The 16,988-nt window shown below is 32.8% G+C and overlaps 2 protein-coding genes across 4 annotated transcripts; both read right to left on the bottom strand.

Annotated features, from left to right (window-relative positions):
- Positions 1 to 525: 525 nt before the first annotated feature.
- On the bottom strand, positions 526 to 5,662 carry LOC110642426 (mitogen-activated protein kinase kinase 2). 2 transcript variants are annotated; one of them, XM_021794488.2, is made up of 9 exons: positions 5,346 to 5,662; positions 5,172 to 5,256; positions 3,461 to 3,565; positions 3,149 to 3,373; positions 2,858 to 3,040; positions 2,518 to 2,741; positions 1,962 to 2,007; positions 1,731 to 1,825; positions 526 to 905 (listed from the first exon to the last, which is right to left on the bottom strand). In XM_021794488.2, coding segments are annotated over exons 1-9 (1,047 nt in total). In that variant the 5' UTR covers positions 5,429 to 5,662; the 3' UTR covers positions 526 to 904. The 2 variants fall into 2 exon arrangements, with proteins under 2 accessions (XP_021650180.2, XP_021650179.2); XM_021794487.2 differs by having other exon boundaries at positions 3,461 to 3,595; positions 5,346 to 5,661.
- A 3,922-nt stretch (positions 5,663 to 9,584) lies between these two features.
- LOC110642425 (pre-mRNA cleavage factor Im 25 kDa subunit 1) lies at positions 9,585 to 12,413 on the bottom strand. Of its 2 annotated transcripts, XM_021794486.2 has the most exons (8): positions 12,013 to 12,413; positions 11,874 to 11,919; positions 11,509 to 11,602; positions 11,326 to 11,393; positions 11,146 to 11,232; positions 10,953 to 11,063; positions 10,710 to 10,806; positions 9,585 to 9,846 (listed from the first exon to the last, which is right to left on the bottom strand). In XM_021794486.2, the coding sequence occupies exons 1-7, from the start codon at positions 12,171 to 12,173 to the stop codon at positions 10,735 to 10,737; spliced, it is 639 nt and encodes a 212-aa protein (XP_021650178.2). In that variant the 5' UTR covers positions 12,174 to 12,413; the 3' UTR covers positions 9,585 to 9,846; positions 10,710 to 10,734. The 2 variants fall into 2 exon arrangements, with proteins under 2 accessions (XP_021650178.2, XP_021650177.2); XM_021794485.2 differs by lacking the exon at positions 9,585 to 9,846 and having other exon boundaries at positions 10,533 to 10,806; positions 12,013 to 12,411.
- Positions 12,414 to 16,988: the final 4,575 nt, after the last annotated feature.

Raw genomic sequence — 16,988 nt, 5'->3', positions numbered from 1 at the left:
TCCAAACTCATCTCATTAAAATTTAGTAAACTAGATATTTAAATTTACTCAACACACAAAGAAGCAAAGCTAGGCAAGTTTCTCAAGTAAGACTTTTCTTTTTACTTTTTTTCATTTTAATTTATTATTATATAATAAAATTTATTTATCAAAAAATAAATCAAAAATTAAAAAATATATATATATATAATTATAATATTTAAATATAAAAATAAATTATTTTTTAATAAAATAATAATATATTATCATGTAAGGTAAGTTATGAGATTTGAGGCGAAGAGTTCCACCCTATATACTCTGTAGAAATTGAGGCGAAATCGAAAAAAATTGGTCAAATACAGGGGACCAAATCGGTTCCGCAACAATTGTTATACCTATGTGATTATCCAGTATCAGGGTATTTATTGGAATAGTAAAATAGAATATTTCCCAGCAGCAACCACCTGCATGCTGCATCTGATCAAGATAAGAACTCCAGATCACCCATCAGATAGTCCCAGGGTTAACGTCCAGGCAAAGAGGGAAGAAAAAAAAAGAAGAAGATTCCATTGATGGAACGACTTTTAAACAGGAGCTAATGCGTTTTCAACCTTAACAAAGCCAACTAAAAGAATTATTCTTTCTGTCCTTTTTTAAGAAATACAGACACAATTTCTTGATACCGAAAACAATAATACAAAAATAGGCAAATAGCACCTTTGTCAGCAATCATAAACTCTCAATTTAGCAGTGTGTTCCTCCCCCAAGAAATCTCCAGGAACTGGGAGGTGTTCTATGAAGTATTTTTGCTTCTTGTCATTTTAATGGCAGCAAGCTGTTTATTTTCAGTTGCGGTGACAGCTAGAATCTTACCAGGTCTTCAAAATTTCAGGCAGCTAACTTCTCTCAAATTGTTTCCGTATACTCTGTTTGCAAATAGAGAATCTTAAAAGAGAATCCTTTTAAAAGAGAATCTTATATATAAGTTCACATAAAATTATAGTTAAGTAGTCAAATCCCACACTGCATGATTAATAAGGCAAGTCAACTCCAGATAGGCTGAAGCTGAAACCTAGGGACAAGGAATTTTCATAATAGTAACCCACACCTAACACCACAGCCACACATGGGGCGACCCATGTGTTCATTCAGCCATTCTTTTCCTGAGTTGAAAATGGATCCTTTTTTTCTATTGGAAGGTAAAGAACGAGAGATTGAGGGGGCTGGTTTTATCGATTGCCATGCCTATTACTAGGGTGCAAGCATTTGTTCGTGCTTGTGTGTGTTTGGGGGGGGGGGCGGGGGGGGCCAGGCGGCGAGGAGAGAGGAAGCTTCAAAAGAGAAAGTAAAAAAAAAAAAAAAAAAAAAAGAAGCAATCACTATTCACCAGTTTGCCAGCTTTTCTTTTTATTAGTCCATCAGAGCAAGGGTTTAGTTATCAAACCCACAATCCCTCACCTCCAATAGCTTTAAATGAATACTTTTCTTTTCTTTTTCTTTTTTTTTTTTTTTTTGAAAAAGAATTGTAAAGACATCTTTCTGGTTTCCAGAAGCAATAGAGTGCCATTAATATTCAATCACAAATGAGCATATGAAAAGAAAGATTCCCATGCATTAATATGTAGAATCAGTATAAGGAGAATGAATAATATGGACTACTCATATTATACCAAAGGATGTGAATTAAAATCACAAAGAATTTGAGAACATTTAATTCTTAAGATAGGATTTAAAACAAAAATTGGACTTACCATAAGTTCAAGGTTGCAAGTGGAGAGCCTGCATTTTTGAAGTAAGCTGAGAGATCTACATGCAGGTCATCATACATGTTCATGAAGGGATGTGTCTGGCATTTTCATTGAAAAAGTTTATAAAGAAATCAGATGTAGAACCAGTAAATGTTTATTTGATTCGACTAGGACTTTAAGGAGGCAAAAAATATATTCTTTTTAAATAAAAAAAAAAAAAGGAATTTCACATACCATAAGTTCATTTGCTGACAGTCTGTCATTTGGGTCTTTCTGCACACTGAAAAAGATGCAGAATCCAAATGGGAATTAGTAACCTCATAAGTCATAATATAGTCTAGGCCAAAAGAAAATTACCAATTCAATCTTACCACAAAAGTGTTGCTGAGGGGAAACACCAGAAGTATTATTTCATCAAAAGTAAAAGAACTTGGAAATGACATGCAAAAACCTAATGCATATATACATATTTAACAAATATATATATATATATATATATATATATATATATATATATATATATATATATCAATTGCAGAAATGTGTTCTCAGAAACAAAAATAACACTCATAAAAATTACTCCAAATAAATATGAAATATTTTCTATTAAATCACTTGATACTCATAAGAATTGATCAACATGACAAGTAAAAAAAGACAGATTATGCATATTATATCATTGAGTCTGAATCTATAAATATCATATGGAAAACATAAGAAATACTCTCATAACCAAAGACAACACAACTATTATAGAATTATTTTTTCTAGAAGCGTGCATCATCTATACCATGAAGATACAAATGAGCAAAACTCTGGAGAAAATTGGTCAGAAGATGCACAAGGTTGTGGTTGATCAACAACAGCTTCCATAAGCTCATAAACACTAGCCCAACCTACATCCTGCTCCAAAGGGGAATATGGAAATTGACCAGTTGCAAACTCCAGCAGTACTAAACCAAGGCTCCAAATATCACTTTTGCTGCCATACTGTCGCCCACTAATTCTCTCAGGCTACAGGCACATGAATAAGTTATCTTTGCAGCCAGAGGAATGTGAAAAGATTCTTGTACAAGAAACAAAAACCAAAAAACAAAACAGCATTTCCACATGTACAATTAAATACTTACAGACATATAATTGTATGTACCAACAAAAGTATTTGCCTGTCCAGAGGTGCTTGCCAATATAGCACTCACACCAAAGTCGGTAATTTTGACTTCTCCTCTATGATTTATTAATAGATTAGAAGGTTTTAAGTCCCTGTGGATAATATGTTTTTCATGATGAAGATACAACAAACCCTTGAGCACCTGCAGCAATAAGAAAAGGAATACAAAAAATAACTGGGTAACAAAAAAATTTATATCTACCATAAACAAGTGAAATTCCTGAGTTGAATGATTTTCCAGATACTTCACCTGCTTACAGATGGCAGCAAGATAAGGTTCTGGAATTGTTTTAACCTTTTTCAGAAGATCTGACAAAGATCCACCATCCATATACTCTAAGATAATTGAAATGGCACCATTGTCATAGAAAGACTGGTAACACATTACAACATTTGGACATTGCGCCGATTGATTAATTATTAATTCCTTGGCAATTGCTTTCCTTGCATTCTCCTCAATAGTCATCTGTATAACCTGAATCAAACAATAATGAAAAATTTCATAGAAATGAACTTCGATGTAAATGATAAAGCATTCCTATTTCATGCAAAAGAAGTCAACCTTTAATGCAAAAAACTGCCCTGTCCATTTATGCTGCACCAGCTGCACAATTCCACTACTGCCCTTCCCAATGACCTTAATGGTGTCTATGTCTGCCAAATTCAACTGGTTGTCCGATGGTTTAATAGGAGGTGGCTGAAGAAAGGCACGCACATAAAACAAACTAAAAGTTTGTAAGGCAGGAAATTACATGTTAAGTAATATATCCATCTTATAGACGAGGAAAAATAAGAATGTTAAAGTTTAACACACTAATCATTGCCTTTTCAGTTCATGGAAATTTGAGATTTGGATATATTCAATAAGGCTTTGCTATGTAGGCTTTGAAGATTATATATGAAGAGGATAGGCTACAAAGACGAGCTACAAAGGCTCTATACTATAATGGGGATGTTTCATTGCTGCATCAAAGTTCAAACTGTTATTTCATTTCCGGGCTCCCAGCACAAAGGCTCATAGAAGGCCATTAAGAACAAGGGGAATAATTTTACATCATTTTTTATTTCGAGCCAGAGACAGTTCAAGCATCTTTTCAGAACTCATAGGAGGATGGTAACAACCTCTAGCAATCCTTTCCTTCACTATACATAGCAGGAGGCTACGTTTTCTTTTCTTTTTTGATAGAATATGATGATAAAAGAAGCTTATATTATAACAAAAGGCTTCATTTTACGCCTACTTGGGGCTTTAACAAGATGGCAAGTAGGAGTCCACAGTTTTCAAGAATTTTCGATAATATTAATATATTTTGTACCTTTCTTCCAAGAGCTCTAGATAAATGAGGAATGTACAGATAGTATTAAGTCAGAAAGCTTAAGAAAAAGGGCACATTTTCAGTGATAAAACGTGTGGAATAAGTTTTCTTGAAAGAAAGCGTGGGGGAAAACAGAAAATCTGTCATTCTTTCCTTCTGCGCATACTTTTACTAAGTTTTGAATTTAGGTAACCTGAAGAAGGGAGGATTCTTCTAGGCAAGTAGGTGTATCATGAAAAAGAAAGGAGTAAAGATGGATCATTTACTAATTTATTGCTAAGTTGCTTCCAAACCATGGGCATTCCATTTTGCTTGCACCTGAATCTCTCAGGTGCTTCCCCTGATAGTAAAGAAGCTGAATGAAGACTAGCATTACAGAATTATTTGTAAACAAAAGAAGCAAATCTGGGTTCCTACCCTACTTTGGCATTTCGGACACGAGGAGTGAATGCAGTGAAAGGACTTCTATATTATTGGGAGATCACTCCAGTCTCAAAATTTAAAATCGCCCCTTGCAGGTGTTTGTAGTCTCAAAATATCCAAAAGGTACGAAGAAATTCTCATCTTTTCAAGAGGAAAATAAAATAAAAGAAAAAAAAAAACTCCATTCAGATTACAATAAGATGTTTTGATTAAGCAAAATAAATCTAACTAATCTCAAAGTCACTATAATCGTTCAACATACTTCAAGTAATTTTATGAATTGAAGTAAATGAAGGGAAGTAACGAATTTTTGGAAGTGATTAGCCAAGAGGTTAAACTCCCTAATCATCTCAAAAAAAACTGAAATTGTATATAGAAACTATTGTTTAAAAAACGAAACAAAGAAAGATAGAAACCCAGAACAAATGTTCTTCAACCACCGATCTCATCTAATTTTGAACTCATCTCCAAATAAAGAAAATTCAGCTCTTTCTTGGCTTAGAACAACAATTGAACAAGAAATAAACATCTTACAGCTTCGGATTCACTTTGCGAGACAACTCGAACTCCATCCCGATTGACGAGCAGATCGCCATCCATAAAGGTACCACTTTGGGTTCTGGCAGCGATTAAGCACAAGAAATCAGTGAATTCTATAACAAATACAGGTATTGTTAAAAAGATAGAGAGATAGAGAATGAGGTTTACAGGAACTTGGCGAAGTAAACTTCATCGGGAGGAGGGAGAGAGAGCTTGAGCTTGATGTTAGGGTTTAAGGTTCCCTTCTTCATGATCGGGGAGCAGAGTCGTTGCAAGTCTTTGGAAGAGAAAAACAGTAACTTGGTTGAGGATGTATAGTTGAACAAAGGAAAGGACTAGTCTTTGATAATAATGGTCGGTCTGTTAAGACTAGAGACCAGTCACCACCATTACAGAACCCAGCAACAAGCTGTGACTTTCTCGTTTACTTTTCTTTGCAATACATTTCTCGCTCGCGCCTCTCCCCGCCTCCCCAACATAAAAGTTACGATTTTTTAAAAATGAAAAATAAGCACTCTCCTATAACTATAAATACATTAAATAATTATTTAAAAAATATTTATTTATAAAAATTATGAAAGATATAAATATTTTTTAATTTACAATTAATAGACGAAAGTTTTTTTTATTTTTTTATAAAAAATATTCTCATCATAATTAATTATTTTTTTAATTTCATTTTAATTTTTATTTTTATTCTTCAAAAATAAAGAATAATAAATACATCTTATATAAATTTGAATTAATATGAAAACGAATTTAATAAATATTATATTAATTATTTATATATAGAGATATATATAATTAATTAAGATATATATATATAAATTATGTAAATTTAAATGTAAAATATTGAATTCAAGGATGGTTAAATTTATTCTTCTATAAACTTAAATATATAATAATTACACTTGATGAAAATTCAATTAAATTAAAAAATATTTTATTATAAATTAAGTGATTTAATTAATTACTTAATCACTGTATAAAACCTTAAATTACATAAAAATAATGAAGTAAATCTTTAATTTTATTAGAAAATAAAAAAAATAATTAGAAATTCAGGCATGAATTTACGAGTGAAATGTATTTAATCATCAAATAAGTTAAATTAGACATAAATAATTATTTTTTAAAAATAATTATTCCCCAATCTTTTGCGCATTGAAATTCACTTTAATAAGCACCCAACTGTTTCAACCATAAAACACAGCCCTTTTGAAGGGAAACTTCACCACGTTGGGGGGGCCCTGCCTCCAAATTTTTTTTAAAAAAATTGGCCTTAATTTGATATTAGACTTGAATATCTTAATTTTAGTAATTAATTTATTAATTTATATTTAAAAATGATCCTCTAAATTTAAGAATAATAATTTTATTAAATTTAATAATAAAAATTAGTTTTATTACTAATTATGGAAATAATTTAAATTTTAACGTTAAAAATTTAATTTTTTTAGCATAAAAGTTTATTTCTATTTATTTTATTTCTATATAATCAAAAATTTTAATTATTATTTATTACAATAATTATAAATTATTATTTTAAAAATTTTATTAATTTAAAAATACTTTCACACACTTAAGATGTCATAAAAATTTTAACTTTTTAATTCTCAAATCCTTAATTAATCTCTAAAAATTAATTTACAATTAAAAAAACTGTGATTAATGGACTTTTTTGTTAAATTTTTCTTAATTATTTAAATTTAATAAATATATAATTATTAAAAAATTAATTAATTACTATTTGATAATTTTAATATATGAGATTAAATCAAATCAAAATTAATTTATCAAATCAAAATTAATAATTTTAATATATGAGATTAAAAAACTTAATCGAATAATTAGAGGTAGGTTTTCTTCAACTTCGATTATGATCTAAGTTGGGAGCAATTTCAATTCGATCCAATTTGGTTATGATCCAATTTTAAAAAAAAATCAATAAAACAAAATCAAATAATTTATTTTTTAATTAAATGTTTTCTTAAAATTTTTTTTAATCAAATGTTATTATGTCTATAATTAGAGTTAAAAATAACTAAAATTAGGTATAAAATACGGTTTTTCAAACCACACCAAATAACATTTGCCTCTACATGTAACCCTTGTTAAACCAGAACCATCAATTATGATCCAGCCGAGTTCAAGGTTCAAGGAGAGAAAACCAAGCTCCGCCTTTAGAGGTCTCGATTTTGAACCGATTTAGAACTATAAACCAATCAACAATCTCTAACCTTGATTTAACTGGTCCGATTCAAATACAAGTCTAAATCAATCGATGGCCAGGTTTAGGCACTAAGGAACAGTGACAAAGAAGCATTACCATTACCCCACTATGTGGTACTAGTCAAAACTCTCAATCTACCTCCTTTAATAATTTATTGATTTTACCTTTTTAAAGTCTGGCATTATTATTTGAATTATTATCAAAAAGAATATTATTTTAAACATATTAATTATATATAAAAAAATTAATTTTAAATTAAATTTAACATATTTTAATTATAAAAATTTTAAAATACTTGAATTTTTTTTCTACAATTTTTTGAATATTTAAAATGGTATTTTTTTTTTTCATGTTAAAAAATCAAATCCCAAACAAGCTTAGCAGGCAATAGCACAATGTAAAATGACAATCACCAAAGATTCTTTGTTACCTTGTGCTAGACAAGAGTGGGCTTTTGATGGAGAAGTAACTATCAATATCATATTCATACTCATATTAATAATTTTGCTATAGCCCCACATTCCACAACTTGTTTGACAAGATTGAATTTAGAAACCTTAATTAAAGATAACTGAATTATGCATCCGCTAATAACTAATTCTAGAAGCACCGACAGATAAGATATTTATGAAAATTACAATATCAAAAATTAAACTCAAATTTTATTAATATTTTTATTATTTTAACCCTGAACTCGTTTTAAATCTAACTATATACCATTTTGACCTCTCGTATTAGGATTTGAACGAATCAGATACTCACAAATATCCGACTCATTAACTGATTATATTATAACAATCAAACTAAATTCCTGCAATGCAAAAGAATTTGCAAGTCTTTTACCATAATGGTTAACCATAAATTAAATATTTTGTTTCTTAAAGAAAAATTATTATTTAGTTACTGCATTTTAATAAAATTAACTATTTAATTATTTTATTTTAAAAAAAATTATTTAATTTCTTTATTTTGAGTTTGTAAGCTATTTCGTCCCTTTCGTTAACTATTGTATTAGTCAAGATAGTTAAAGGAGATAAAATAATTGTGTACAAAAATTAAATAATTTTCAAATTACAGGATTTGAATAATTGAGTTAGGGAAAAAATATTTTCGTTACAATAACGGAGAAGACTAAATGGCTCACATGCTAAGAACTAAGACTAAATATTGTATTTTTTTAAAATAAAAAAATTAAATAATTAATTTTGTTAAAACTCAAAAACAAAATAATAATTTTTTTAAAAAAAATTTCTAAAAAAAATAGGAGTCACTGTCTTGTTCGATTTGAAACTGCCAACTCATACCACGCACTGTTGAAAGATATGAAACCCTTCATACAGGTGGCTTGTTGGACAAATCTACCAGTCAAACAAGTCACCATACCGCCGCGTTCTATGCAGAAGAGGCTTGATATGAGAGCTTACCAGTCGAGCATCCTTCTAGTAGGTAGTTGCCTAGTTGGAACCAGGCTACCAGCACCCAAGAACACAATAATAAGAAAACTAAGATTAAATACCATATCTTAAGAGCCCTTTAATAACCAAATCAACACTTTGCATATTTACCACAGAATCACTCCATGCTCCCATAGTCATAAGCATGTTGCCATTGGATACTTGCAGTGTTAGTTTCTTTGGATAAAAATTTGAATCCAAAGGCAGCTAAATTATTTGCAAATTGAGAAGCATTTTGGTCATAACAAGACACCCTTTACCTATTTTAAGACTATTCGACCTTTTTCAACTTGTTTTCAGAAGTAAAAAAAGGTTTAGAAGATCAGAACAGATGAATCTCCATTCAATTTTTCGAAAGCTCTCCCAGCTTAGAGCAATATATGCAAGTACCACTACTAACTGCAGATCAGAGCTAATTTGAACATTTTCCTACTTTATGCAGCGTTACGTGTTTGCGATTGAGTGCATAAAGGTTAACTACCATGTGTGTGATCAAAAGAAGAATTATTTCTCTTATTCAGAGAAACAACTATAGAATATTTGCAGCATAAAATGAATCTCACCTACTGCCATGAGCAAGCAACTCTTCAGCTGAGCATCCAACTATAAAGTTGCTTCTAGATGCAAATAGACAAGCCTAGTCTAACAGCCATGAGAAACAACTGAAAACTGGAAGTAGTAGGTGCAAACAGATGAGCCAAACAAACACAACTTAGGACATTAGGAGAAAAAACAATAACTCATAGCTTTGAGCTAGAATGAAAAATCACAATCTACTTCAATGACATCAATGTACGCCATTTCAATCAGAGGCTTAGAGCAACTACAGATAGCTGGCAATTCTACCTGAACTAAGCCCCCAAATGGTACACATTGAACCCTTCAACAAGTATGCAGGGAAAACTCAATGGCCACTCACTTTCTAAAGCTATACAGAAGCGAAGACATACTAAAATTGTTTCAGGCGAGATCATGAAGCAACCTACAAAAGTTACACAGAAAAATACAAGTCATATATTAAGTAATCCGATTCTTCAATTGACCATAGCTTTTCAAGTTGCTAGGAACTAATTGAAGAAAATTTTGCTTCTAGTAACATCCTCCATCACTATGTAAACATTTCATAACCCGAAGCAAATATGTACATCCATTGCAACTTCAACATGAATGTTCAATCAAACTCAACCCACCGTTAAAGCTTGCATGCTCTTTTTGTGTTTCTTTTTGCCCCTTTACTCTGTTTGATATAATGAACACTTACCGAAATATTCACATGCAAGGGCGAGGAAGGATGGAGGGAAAGGCATTTTCAATTAGAACGAAAAAGTATGCATATGGAAAATCAATAAAATTCTCATGGAATAATTGATTGACGAACTTACTGAGATTACATACAAGACCAAAACTATATCAATTCATGAGGACTCAATGATAAAAGATATTTAAAACTGCCAATGTGTATGAAAGGGTCATTTTAAGATGAGCAAATTTTTGTATAGCATGGGTAAAAACAAAGGTACCATCTTTTACCAAATTTCTGAAAAATTTAGTAAAGCCAGTATTTTACTAAAATGAGAAAGAGAGGAGGATAGGGGGACAGGGAGACTTTGATAGAAAATTAATATTGGGGCACTGTAGTCTAGACATTGAAACATCCAAACAAAGAAGTGACACCCCAAGATAATTATAACATATATATTGCTGTTTCAACATTACAAACCATCAATACTGGCTTCGTGTAAGATTCTACAGTATATTCAATATTTGTATCAGGACTTCTAAAAAAAGTAGATGTCCCAGCCATAAGCCTTTTCTAACAACTGCAAATCCCCCCTCTTTACTTACCTCAATCACAATGAAGATGCCCAGTTTAAGAATTGATAATGTTGAAGGAGAACTTTGATAGCAGCTGTGGTATTCCTGATATTATCGGTCCATAGGTCTACAAAATATGACAGTAAACTCAACTATAGCATAATAAAGGCAACTAGAATCCAACAAGGTATTCTACCAGGCTGATTTAATCTTAATGAACAGCTAAATGCATCAATAACATCAATATCATTCAATCACAACAAAGAATTGTACCTTGTGATTTTCATGAATCTGGCACAATGGAACTGCAAGCAGTTTAAGGTTTTTTGGTACAATGAACTTTCGACTCACTGGTAACCGTACAAGGTAGAGTTTTGTGCATTCCTACAGAAATGGAAAAATCATAAGAATTGAAGAAGTCATGCAATAAAAAAAATGGGCAATAAAGCAGATTCAGTTCAATTACCTTGGGACTTTTTCCATCAGGAGGCATGTATGGATACAACAAAGTTTCAAAGTCAGGCCTCCACCACATCCCAAGACATTCTCCCACCTGATAATTAGAAATATAGAATAGAAATATACAATTCCCACTCAACATGAAATGATAATACGCAACGAAATGACCAAGAAAGCAACTTATTACCTCCCAATCAGTTTTGTCTTCATTTACAGTGAGCTTTCTTGATAGCTTACGTTTCAATCCTTCAATATCTAGAAAGTCCAAAAAAATCTCAGTTCAATAAGCCCTTACAAGGATAACCCACAGTCAAAGAATGATTGATCTTTTCAATTTCATGTTTATAGGATAAAACAAATAGAGAAATACCTGATTCACCAGGTCTTAAGCGACCACCAGGAAGCTTAAAGATGGAATTTTTTATTTGCAATAGCAAAAGATGAGGATGTTTGAACAATTCAACCTGATTTAATAACATTACAACAACTTCCCAATTCAGTTTCATGCCAAATGCTAAGATTTCTTAATAACGGGGATAAAAGTTGCCAATATATCAATCTCTATCATACATACTGAAGTATTATCAAATGGGAATGCCTCTGGTATGCCATAAAATTAACATGGTACATGAAGCATTCAAGAGTGGCACAATTAATAATACGATTTCACAAAATCATCAAAGAACAAGAGCAAGAAAAGTAGAACTCATATTGAAAGAAAGCAGAATAACAAACCAAAATAACTGCCTCCACGCACGTCCTCAATCCATGAGCTTGATAGCTAATATTCCAAAAACGGTTCAAAATCATTCTACAAAAGGAAAGTAACCTAAAAAAATAACCCATTAAACCAAAAAGAAGCTAAAAAGGGTACTTTGATTTCATCCTCTGGACACGATCAGCTAAGGTCTCGTCTCTGAATGGAAGAGGGTCTTTGGATCCAAAGTAGTAGCTACTAAGAGGGTATATGTCTATTAGAAAGCCTTGATCACTGCTAGTTTCATGGTTGTCATTTAAAAGTATTTGATCACCCATCTTGAATTGCCTGAGAAATAACACGAAGAGAGCTCAAAAATAGAAAGAAAAGAGAGCAGCAGAAGTATGAAGAAGAAGAAGAGGAAGAAGCAAAAAAGAAGAAGAAGAGAGAACGTATCCTTTTGCTACGGTGTAAGAGTGGCACGTCAAATGTATTAGACCAAAAACGTGGCAGTGCATAGGGGATTAGCTTAAGCTTGTGGATTTTGGAGGTACTGTATTCTTCTGTTTCAGATTTTTGACTCGGAGAGAGAGCGAGAGAGGGGAACGCTGGATGGGTGGAGGGACTTCAATGGGCTTGGATTGTTTTAGCCCACTATCATTTTCTCGGTATTCACTGGTCAGGCAATAATAGCCTTTGAGCTTCGACTGCTACCGGGCTTGGCCTAATTTTAAACGTCTCTTCTTTTCTTTAATTATTAATTTGACTCTAATTTCTTTCTTGGTGCTTCATCATGCTCTTGAATTCCACTCTAATTTCCGCTATCATGTTCATCACTTGCACTCTTAATTACTCCAGCATTGAAATGAGGGGCTTTGTCCTTAACTTCCATGAATTGAATATCTATGAGGCATTATTGTCCGCTATATTACTCTTGCATTTGCGACTGCAATAAGCTCTTACCCAATCTTAAAGTGGATAGTGAAGCAAATCCTTCATAACTTGATCCCCATAGTAAGACAATCTCTTGAGATTATCTTTAAATTTTGTTTCATATGTGCTCCAAGCATTGACAAAGAACTTTTTCAATTTTCATCTCCTCCATTTCCTGCTCTAGTTAGCATATATATACGTTTGTCACAATGTTTGAGCTCTGCTTGAGATAGAAATTCTTTGATTGTTGGAAAAAGACCCCTTAAAGTAAATCAAATAAGGCATATTAGTAAACTTATTAGAAATTAAGTCAGTTGAAGTTGAAATATTATGAAGACCAAATGGATCGAAATTGCTTGCTTTTTATATATCAGATGCAATAGTCAATCCTATTCCATCTCTTAGGCTAAGCTCCAAAATCAACCATTGCAGGGATATCTCCAATTATCGTTATCTTCAAACAAACTCACAGCTTAGGCTATTTGGATATATATGGCTGTTTCCATCTTTCCCCATAGCACACAATGCTTGTCCCTTGCAAATACCCTTTAGGAAGCATCCATCCATTCTTATTATTAGCATACAAGCACTCATCCATCCTCTTTTACATTCCTATAGACATACAAACATCCTATCAAATATTCTCTTCTCTTGCCTTAAACTTTCTTTACTTAACTCAGCCTTACAAGCTAGCCTTGAATTAGATATCTCAATTTCAGTTGCAAATGCTTCTATGTAAACATACTCAGCCTTGTAATTGCCATCCATCTCTTAATAATAATCTCTGTAGTTTGAATATATTACATGCATTCTCAACTCTTCTTTGACAAACTATTTAATCTCACCAATTTTAATGTTTCGTTTCTAATAATTTCCTCATGTGATGACTCTTCAATGTCATTATATACTATCACTTAAGTGTCCTTAACTACCTTCACCATCAAACTCAACACCATCATTTATCTTATCCTTATAATGATTATGCTCTGATACATGTGTACTGGATCCCTGATTTTCCTACATGCACTTTGTTTTCTTGATTCATCTCTCACCCTCTTTTCAATTGGATCATTTTATATTTGCATATTGTCTCTCAAACCACCAAAATTCCCATCTACTCCATTAGTGTCCACTAAATCTTTTTTTTTTTTTTGTCAAGTAGAAATGGACACAAACATCTAAGGTCAGTGATAGAAATGGACTACGTCAAAAACCATGGCAATTTTAAGAGGATTCTTATTTCCATATAACCCAACACACACACTCATTCATAACCGATATGGGATCCTCGAAGGATCACCACAAATGGGCATGCCCTACGCAGAAATTTAAAGTCACTAAATCCCTCATTGTTCATTGAACTAGCATGTGTCTCAACCCTTTTTCAAAACCAAATGGCTCATCAACCTTGTCAAACCCTACCCCACAACCATTGCCTACACCATTAAGTGCATTCACAATAGTTAAACCAGGGCCAGAGTTTAAAGTGCTTACAATGTTAGACAAAGTAAGAAATCCCTCAGTCAAATCAAGAATGTCCATATCTTGTTCAACATATATGATAAAATCATCAAACGCTAAGCTTTGATTCAGTTTTCTTTCGCATTACAAGAACAGATTTGTTAAAAAGAAAATGACAAGCTTCCATGAAGGATAAAACAAAAATATTAAGAGTCCAACTCTCATGTTTTGTAAGAAGGAAAATGGAAAAAGGAATAAATTTTGTGAGAATTTATGTGGTTTGAGCCATTTTATTTCCCTCCCAGATTGAGCAAAGAAAGTGGGAAGTAGTGTTAATTTTTCTGTTTCCTTCTATCCTTCTATGCTTTTTTTTTTAATTTTTATTTTTAATTTTATAAACTATTATATTTTAATTTTTTAATTTCAAATTAAAAATATGCGTAATTAAAATATTTATTCAAATAAATAGAGCAATTCCGCCTAAGTAGTTTGCGCTTAGCCGGTCCCAAGCCCGGATAAAGGAGGAGGATTGCGGTAGGTGACAACCAGCGTAAAAATTTCGTCACACCCTATGATATGGATTCAAATGATATAAACGTTGGGGCGTCCTCTACTAACGACGCGCTACATCGGAGCCCGGGTGTAGTGATAAATATGCAAGGGTGCAGGGCGTTCACCGAAAGCGACGCGCCATGCCGGCGCCCGTGTGTGGTGTTAAGTGAGCAAGGGTTCCCACATCATGGACGGGTGTGGGTAAAGAAGTTAGTCCATAGGACAGATAGTAGAACAAATAGTGGAACAGAACACAAGATAGATATAGAAAACAATAGAAGATATCATAGAAGGAGACCAATTAGGAAGGAGCAGGATAGGAGGAGGATCAGGGTTGGTACTTGGAATGTTGGATCACTTACAGGAAAATTGATGGAGCTTGTGGATACCTTGGAAAGGAGAAGGGTGAATATTGCTTGCATTCAGGAGACTAAATGGGTAGGAGAGAAAAGTAAGGAAGTGGGTAATTCAGGGTACAAACTGTGGTTTACCAGAAAGGAGAGAAATAAGAACGGAGTGGGTATAATCATAGACAGAACATTGAAAGACGCAGTAGTAGCTGTGAAAAGAGTAGGAGATAGAATTATACTAGTAAAGCTAGTACTAGAAGGAGAAACAATAAATATAGTTAGTGCTTATGCCCCACAAATAGGACTAGACAAAGGAGAGTAAACAAAGGTTTTGGGAAGATATGGATGATTTAATGCAAAGCATACCGAATGAAGAGAATGTTTTCATTGGTGGAGATTTGAATGGACATGTAGGAAGTGATAGGCAAGGTTATGAGAATGTTCATGGAGGTTTTGGTTTTGGCAGTCGAAATGAGGAGGGAAAAAGCATCCTGGATTTTGCTATGGCATACGACCTAATACTAGCAAATACCTACTTTATAAAAAGAGAGTCACATTTAGTGACTTTCAAAAGTGGGCAACATAGAAGCCAAATCGACTTCCTCTTAACCAGGAAGACAAATAGAGCTCTATGCAAGGATTGCAAGGTCATTCCAGGAGAGGCTTTAACAAGTCAACATAGGTTGGTGGTCTTGGATGTCAAGTTTAGGAACAATTCAAGTAAGGTTAGAAGAAATAGTGTAGCTCGAACAAAGTGGTGGGAGTTCAAAGGAGTAAAGCAAGTGAAGTTCAAAAATGAGCTTCTCGAGTCCGAAGTATGGAAGCTAGATATGGAGGCCAATGATATGTGGATACAGATGGCATCAAAGATTAGAGAAGTAGCTAGAAAAGTACTTGGAGAGTATAAAGGACATGGACCACCCTCAAAAGAGAGATGGTGGTGGAATGAGGAAGTACAAAAGGCAGTGAAGAGAAAAAGGGAATGGTATAAAAAATTACCTAAATGTGATAATAATGAGGCATATGAACAGTACAAGATAGCAAAGAAAGAAGCAAAAAAGGCAGTTAGTCAAGCAAGAGCACAGGCCTTTGAAAAGTTATATAAGAAACTTGGAACTAAAGAAGGGGAGAAAGATATTTATAGATTAGCAAGGAGTAGAGAAAGGAAATGTCAAGATCTCAATCAAGTTAGGTGCATTAAAGATAAAGAAGGAAAAGTGTTGGTAAAAGATGAGGACATTAAAGAAAGATGGAGAAATTATTTTAATGATCTCTTTAATAATAGTCAAAATGGTAATAGCGTGAATATAGATTATAGAACAATAGAAAAGAATGTAAATTATACTAGAAGGATTCGATCTTTAGAAGTAAAGGAAGCACTTAAGAGAATGAAAGTGGGTAAAGCCTGTGGACCCGATGAAATACCAATTGAAGTGTGGAAGTATTTGGGAGATAGGGGAGTGGCATGGTTAACTAAATTATTTAATAAGATTCTAAACTCAAAGAAAATTCCTAATGAATGGAGGAAGAGTATTTTAGTACCTATTTTTAAAAATAAGGGAGACATACAGAGTTGCTCAAACTATAGGGGAATTAAACTCATGAGCCATACTATGAAGTTGTGGGAGAGAGTTGTGGAGCATCGACTACGTCATGATACTTCTATCTCTCTCAATCAATTTGGTTTCATGCCCGGTCGTTCAACTATGGAAGCGATCTTTCTCATTAGAAGCTTGATGGAGAAATATAGAGATGTGAAGAAAGATCTACACATGGTTTTTATTGATTTGGAGAAGGCTTATGATAGTGTTCCAAGAGAGGTCTTATGGAATGTGTTAGAACAAAAGAGGGTATCTA

The sequence above is a fragment of the Hevea brasiliensis genome, chromosome 4, assembly GCF_030052815.1.
Source record: "Hevea brasiliensis isolate MT/VB/25A 57/8 chromosome 4, ASM3005281v1, whole genome shotgun sequence".
NCBI classification, from domain to species: domain Eukaryota; kingdom Viridiplantae; phylum Streptophyta; class Magnoliopsida; order Malpighiales; family Euphorbiaceae; genus Hevea; species Hevea brasiliensis.
Note: the sequence above shows the minus strand (reverse complement) of the source record. Positions and strands in the feature narration are given on the sequence as shown.

What these genes read in the sequence shown, in the direction of transcription:
- LOC110642426 (XM_021794487.2), bottom strand. Translation starts at nt 5,428, where the DNA reads ATGAAGAAGGGAACCTTAAACCCTAACATCAAGCTCAAGCTCTCTCTC. An exon ending in GGCAGTTTTTTGCATTAAAG is followed by an intron (nt 3,374 to 3,460) that starts GTTGACTTCTTT and finishes TGTTTGATTCAG; the next exon opens with GTTATACAGATGACTATTGA. An exon ending in TTGCTGCCATCTGTAAGCAG is followed by an intron (nt 3,041 to 3,148) that starts GTGAAGTATCTG and finishes TTATTGCTGCAG; the next exon opens with GTGCTCAAGGGTTTGTTGTA.
- LOC110642425 (XM_021794486.2), bottom strand. Translation starts at nt 12,173, where the DNA reads ATGGGTGATCAAATACTTTTAAATGACAACCATGAAACTAGCAGTGAT. An exon ending in GCGTGGAGGCAGTTATTTTG is followed by an intron (nt 11,603 to 11,873) that starts GTTTGTTATTCT and finishes TTATTAAATCAG; the next exon opens with GTTGAATTGTTCAAACATCC. An exon ending in AGATTCATGAAAATCACAAG is followed by an intron (nt 10,807 to 10,952) that starts GTACAATTCTTT and finishes CATATTTTGTAG; the next exon opens with ACCTATGGACCGATAATATC.